Source organism: Lynx canadensis, chromosome D1 (genome assembly GCF_007474595.2).
Source record: "Lynx canadensis isolate LIC74 chromosome D1, mLynCan4.pri.v2, whole genome shotgun sequence".
Lineage (NCBI taxonomy): Eukaryota > Metazoa > Chordata > Mammalia > Carnivora > Felidae > Lynx > Lynx canadensis.
The window spans coordinates 103,251,132-103,258,026 of NC_044312.2; the positions used below are offsets into that span (position 1 = coordinate 103,251,132).

The 6,895-nt window shown below is 42.8% G+C and overlaps 1 protein-coding gene across 1 annotated transcript; it reads right to left on the reverse strand.

The window, feature by feature from the left end:
• Positions 1 to 4,072: 4,072 nt before the first annotated feature.
• LOC115525787 (olfactory receptor 9I1-like) lies at positions 4,073 to 5,032 on the reverse strand. The gene has a single exon (XM_030333151.1). It carries the CDS (start codon positions 5,015 to 5,017, stop codon positions 4,073 to 4,075), a length of 945 nt encoding a protein of 314 aa, XP_030189011.1. The 5' UTR covers positions 5,018 to 5,032.
• Positions 5,033 to 6,895: the final 1,863 nt, after the last annotated feature.

A 6,895-nucleotide genomic window follows, 5' to 3' on the forward strand; every position in this document is an offset into this window, starting at 1 on the left:
GGGGGATGGGGAATGATAAGCAGTAGGGAAGCTATCATTTTAGATAAGGTGGCCAGAAAAGGTTTCTCCCAAATGAAGCACCACTTCAACAGAGACCCAAATAAAGAATAAGTCCTGCAGATTTATAATGGGGGAAGAATGATTTGTACAGTTTCTGCTTTGTAGGTCTGCAGAAGATGCTGGGAAGGAGAAATGAGTCTCTCCTGACCTCATTCCTTTTATTCAGAGAAGTTGAATGCAGAGAACTTGGACGTACCGCTTGGCTGGTAGATCTGAGAATCCGTGTCACTCTCATTCTCTCAAGCATCAATGGAGCTGCCTTGTCTGGGACAAGCCTTATGGCCGATGCTGACCTAAATGCTCTGGTCACATCTTAGCTGTCACAGAGAATAGGGTCTCTTCAGCCCAGCTCAGTGTAGGTTCTGAACGAATCTTCACGGAATGAAATTTACATGGAATCTCTTCCAGCTTTCCTTCGGTGGCTTAGCCAAGACCCTGCAGGTGGATAGACATTTGTGAAAAGTAAGGCACTCTCTTTGTTAAAGTGGTCTTTTATTTTATTTCATCTTGTGGAGACCTCTCCATTGGTCTTTGAATGGTTCTTCACATGACTCCCAGTTCCGAAGCAGGAAAACCATTTTTTTTTTTTCTGGCTCCTGGAGAAAGAGCCTAATGAGTAACGCTACTTTCCCTTACGTGATTCAGTACCAAAAAAGGGATAGTTGTGGATAAAATGGCATCCACAGGTGATATAAGATCATAGATAAGAATGGAGTTTCTGGAGCCAGATATCCTGAGCTCAAATCATGGCCTTCTGTGTCTTACGTGGCTTCTGTGACCTAGGGAAACTTGTTTTAACTTCTCTGTGTCGTCGTTTACTCATCTCTGTGTGGAGATAGCAATTGCGTCTATATCATAGGGTTGCTAAGGCATCACAGGGTTGTTAAATACATACAAAAGTTCTTAGAATAGTTCTGGCAAGTAATAGGTGCTCTGTAAGACTTAGGTATCATTTTTGTTATTTTGTTGTTAGGAGCCAGGGAGGGCAATGAGTTGTTAGGTCCTTTAGATTGTAACAAAGACCCACTCAGATGATCTAATAGAAAGTGAGTCTATGGCTAAGACTCTCTTATGCTTCAAAAGGAGACAGGGATTTCTTGGGGACCTATGGAGAGCCCTAGAACTCAGCCTGGATCATAATTACATCATTCAAGACCTGAAAGATCTAATGCAGCACTAGGGACCAGGTTTATTGCTGCCTCCTTAGCATCTGACATTCGCGCATTTTCTCTTTGGTCTGCCCATTAACGTGACTCAGCCATTTTTGTCATCTCTGATTATAATTTCTGAGTCTTGTTTCTCAAATAACTTAGCTTTTCTCATATTTTTCGGTTTAGATCCTCAAGAGGGAGATAACTTTATGGGTCCTGCTTAATAATCATTGTATAATGGTAGGACACCTCATGGCTCTCTGTTTTGTTCATGAATTGATGAAATGTGGGTCAGGGGCTTATTCTAGTCTGATCCGATCACCCAAAGGGCAAGACCAAGTGCCAGAACAGTGGTTACCCAAGCAAAGGGCTCTGGGCGGGAAAGTTTCTCCTATAAAGGGAGTATGATAGAAGTATCCAGGGTACTGAGACCCAGTCCTTTCTTTATTTGAAGGGTGGAGATAAAATCAGTGTCCATGAGTGTGGATCTGCTGTAATATGCTGAAGAACTCCTCCCCGTTCCGGTTCTAGAAGTATGGAATCCTTTGAACCTGATGACTAAGCTTGAACTAGTCCCCAAGGGGGAATTCGTTGTTGGATCCCTGTGTGCCTTAAGGGAAGCAAGAAAATTATTGTGGCTGCATTGGAAAGCCCAGAATGGAACCTTTCAGGGTTCCTCCTTAGTCTGTTATTTCTGATTCTCTTTGAATAACTGCTTCATTTTTGTGTCTTTCTTGACTTCTCTACCTTGGGCAATTGGTCACCTATTCTGCATCTGTTTTACATGTTCAACTTCATAATGCCCAGGAATTATTTTTATTTATTTATTTATGTTTTAATCAAACCTACACTGGGTCAGGTGCTTATTTCTGAACCAATCAACTCTAGGCAGGGTGGTGGGCCATTTTAATACGGAATTTAAATTTCATATGGTTAAATTTAATATGGTCCATTTAAGATGGTTGTTCCCATACAGAGTGCCACAGAGGACCAACTTCTCATAAAATCAAAGTTCAGCAGAGGGGTTTACTGACTGACTGGGTGTTTATCTCTTCAACGAAAAGACATCTTTTGGTTATCCTTGACCATGTGGGGTGCAGATAAATCCACCCCACCCCAGCTAAACACCAATGTTCGTTTTATTTCTTGGGTGAAAAGATTGAATTGTTCATCTTCCTCAGTTCACTATCTTTCACTACTACTTGTTTGTGATCTGTTTCATTTTTGTTAACAGCCATGGGATTGTGGCAAGGTCCGGGGTGAAAGTGAGGGAAAGGGAAGGGAAGGAAAGAGAACTGGATTTATGCTAGGAGATTTCTTATTCATCACCTCACTTATTTATTTAGTTTAAGATTTTACGTTTTTTTTTTAATTTAAGTTTATTTATTTGTTTTTAGGAAGCTCTATACCCAACGTGGGGCTCAAGCTTACAACCCCAAGATCAAGAGTTGCATGCTCTTCTGACTGAACCAGCCAGGCGCCCCTTACCTCATTTAATTTTTACAATATGCTCTTGAATTAGGAGTTGTTACATTTGTTTCAGACCTGAGGAAAATTAAGATCTGAGAAATGAAGCCCTTTACGGTACATTTCACAGTGAATTAGTGGGAGAATCGGGATTCAGATACAAGCCTGAGTCTGAAAGCTGTGCCTTGTCTCCTGCTGTATATGCTGAACAAAGAGACTTTAAGCAAAGGTCCAAAGGGACTATAAGAAAGCATTCTCTTAACTGCAAAATAGGAATCTTCTATTCAGCCCTGTCTTTCTTATTTGCTTTACGGAGTTTCCATGAGGCTCAAATGAGACCATGCATGGGCCATAAAAATCTGTTCAAAAGTAATTATTGAGAGCTCATTTGGTCCGGACTCTGGATTTGGGGTGAGTTCCCTAAGGAGCAAAGCAGAATTTGCCCTGAAGGGTTTTTGTGGTCTCTTTAACTAAATAGAGGCTTTAGTTATTCCCCCTCTTACTAGACCTTCTGCCAGCGAAGATAATGTGTGGTTTAATGTTTTCCTTATACCTGTCTTTGTTCTCTAACATTGCTGTTCCTGGAAATGGGAGGCTTGCTACAAGGCAGGCAATGGGAATAGAGAGGAGAAGCAATGCGTCGTGTCCCACAGAAACCAGCGAGTTGGCCTTTGAGGAGCCAAAGGTAAGGTGGCTTCAGTTCATCTTGGAGATGTCAGAGTAACCTTACACAGCAGGAACAGCAAAGCCAGTGGGATGTGATCAGGTGGAAAGGCAGCTTGCCAATTCCATTGTTGTGGCATGAGCAAGAAGGAAAGTGACCAGAGACTAGAATGGTGAGGAGAAAGGCCTGTTTCTCAAACACTCCCTTCCCTTGGCCACTTAGAGACTCAGATTTGTCTTAAATAGCACGCCCTGCTTGCTGAGGTGATCAGTCACTCATCTATTAAAAGAAGACAAAAGACTATTTAGCATTGATCGCTAGAATCCCCAGATAGAATCTTTGACATAGAAAAAGGCAGTATTAATGGGAGGAAAAAAATGAGAAGGAAAGGATGGGAAAGCCAAGGACAGCTGCAAAGACTTGGGGTGAGATGAGATAAACTCAAGGCCCCCTGGACCCCTGACATTCTGTAAGTGAAGATATCAGGCAGTATCATAAGACTCTTGTATGCTAAGAAATGGGCTGGAGGTGCGAGATGGGGAGAAGAAGAAAGCACCATGGGGTTGCTGGAAATGAATTTTACCATATTTGCAGTTTTTCTTGTGTGCCTGCTGACACCCATCTACCTTCTCTCTATTGTCGGGCTAAGTTGCATAGAGTACTGGTGCCTGTTAGGATATATTGATATGGGAAGAAAATGGACCAGGAGGTAAGGTCCTATCACTCATATCTACACACTCAGGGACACCTGGAGTCTACCAGTGACCTTTCTGAAGGCTGCTTTCACATCTTTGTTTCTTAGGCTGTAGATCAGAGGGTTTAGCATGGGGATGACCACAGTGTAGAAGACAGACACGACCTTGTCTTCCTCCAGGGACTTGCCCGAGCCGCTCCACAGATACATGAAGATGAGGGTCCCAAAGAAAAGGGCCACAGCGGTGAGGTGGGAGGCACATGTGGAGAAAGTCTTGGCCTTGCCACGTGGAGACTTCACCTTCAGAATGGCCTTGATGATGAGCAGGTAGGATATCAGAATGACCAACGCGTTGGCCAAGATCACAAAGTTGCCGAAGAAGACAATGACAATCTCAGTGTTTGTTGTGTCATTGCAGGCAAGCTTCAGCAGGGGCGGGAGGTCACAGAAGAAGAAGTTGATCTGATTGTGGTCACAGAAGGAGAGGGTGAAGGTGCATGTGGTACGCACAATGGACCCTAACATCCCACAGACATAGGCTTCCACCACCAAACTCCAGCAAATTCTAGGATTCATGGCTACAGTGTAGAGCAGTGGGTTGCTAACAGCAACATAGCGGTCATAGGCCATCACTGCCAGCAGGAAACACTCTGTGCCTGCACAGAAGGTGAAGAAAAAGAACTGGGTACCACACTGGCCATAGGAGATGACCGTCGTGCCTGTGGCCAGTGTGGCCAGGATCTGAGGAGTGATGACCGAGGCGTAGCAGGCATCCAGCAGGGCGAGGTGGCTCAGGAAGAAGTACATGGGCGTGTGGAGTTGGACATCCACTTGGATCAGAACGATCATCCCCACATTCCCCAGAAGGGTGACGATATAGAAAATGAGAAACGTCAGGAAGAGGGGAATCTCCAACATGTGGTAGTCAGTAAAGCCCACGAGAATGAACTCTGTTACCGTAGTAAGATTATTCGCGTCCATGGATTCAATATAGACAATTGATCTGAGGGTGAGAATGAACAACAACAACAACAACAACAACAACAACATCCCAGAATTGAAGGACAGATTCTTTCTATGGTAGAAGTTAGCTTTATATTTCTGGGCCAACTTATAGAGCTTGTTTTTGGGAAATCCTGTACGTGGCTGAGTCTCCGTGGGCATCTATGTTTCTTCCACGTGTTTTGGAGCTGAGCCCTGAGCTGGTGTTTCTGATTCAAATTAATTTGGGTTTGTATTTGTAAATTCCTGTGAAGACAAGAGACACAGAGATTCAGATTTGGAAAGAACCTGGTCAGCAAGTGTCCTAATCCCCATGGGATGCTGAAGTGTCCTGTACCACGTACATTCTGCTTGGTCATCTAGCTACTGTATGAACCTCCATCTGTGGACAGTTCTACCCGTTAATGCTCATTTTGGATCTGTTTCCTCTCTCTCTTCGTCTTCAACACATTGGTTTTAGTTTTACCCCTTCCAGACACGCACGGCAAATTTAATTCCTTCTTCTCATAAAAGGCTTTCAGAAGTTGGAGGACGACGAATCCGCTCTTTATGTTGAGTATTCCCTCATGTCACCCACCGATGTGCTTTCTTTTCTTGTGACGTAATTATTCAGCATGCATTCAAAAACTACGTAGTCAGATGGTATTAAAAGATGTAGTTTAAGGGTACAAACTTGGAACTGGCAGATACGAGTTCTGGAGATCTAATGTACATCAGAGTGACTGTAGTCAACAACATTGTATTGTAGACATTGAATTATAGCCAACAATATTGTGTTACAAACTTCAAAGTTGCTAAGAGACTAGTTCTTACTTGTTCCCACCACAAAAGAACACTTGATCATTATGGGAAGTGATGGAATGTTAGCCAACACTATGATCATATCGCAGCTTATAAATGAATCAAACCACACACTTTACACCTGAAGCTTGCACAATGTTATATGTCAATTATATCTCAGTAATAACAAAAAAGAAATAAAAGTCTTTCTCTTTAATCTTTACCATTGAAAAAATTTTTAATGTTTATATTTGAGAGAGAGACAGAGTGTAAGTGGGGGAGGGTCAGAGAGGGAGAGAGAGAGACACAGACTCTGAAGTGGGCTCCAGGCTCTGAGCTGTCAGCACAGAGCCTGACGTGGGGCTTGAACTCATGAACAGTGAGATCAGGCCTGAGCTGAAGTCGGATGCTCAACCAACTGAGCCACTCAGGTGCTCCTTTACTATTTTACCTAATGTATTTATCACTTATTTTTTTAAGTTTACTTATTTATTTTTATTTTAAGCAATCTTTACACCCAATGTGGGGCTTGAACTCACAACCCTGAGATCATGAGTCTCATGCTCTTCTGACTAAGCCAGCCAGGTACCCCTAGTCTTTACCATTTTAATCTTGGGAGTCTCCTCCAGCTTGAATCAGAGGTCATTAGTGAAAGAGAGACATTGACATGTCATATAAAACATGGTCTCCTGAAGCTGTTCCCCACACCTGACTCCAGCAGCTAGGTCTGGAGATGAGTTAGCTTCTTTGGAAGGCTTTCTTGTACGGTCAATTTCAACGGTTGTCACCTCTAGGACAGACACTAACTAGCTGAGTAACCTTTAAAATTCACTTTCCTTCCTTGGACTTTACTTTCAATTCTGCAAAATGGCGGGGCTAGGCTATATGATCATTGAAGTTTTTACGTCTCTCACAAATCATGATGCGTATGTCTAGGTATATGGGTTAAATGAGGTTTTTGGAAGGATTTTCCTATTATAACCTGCATACTCCTTAGCTACAAACTACTGAGTAAATAAAATACGCAGGCACTATTTCAAGTGATTTGTAGTTACTTACGGGATCTTAAGTCTGAAA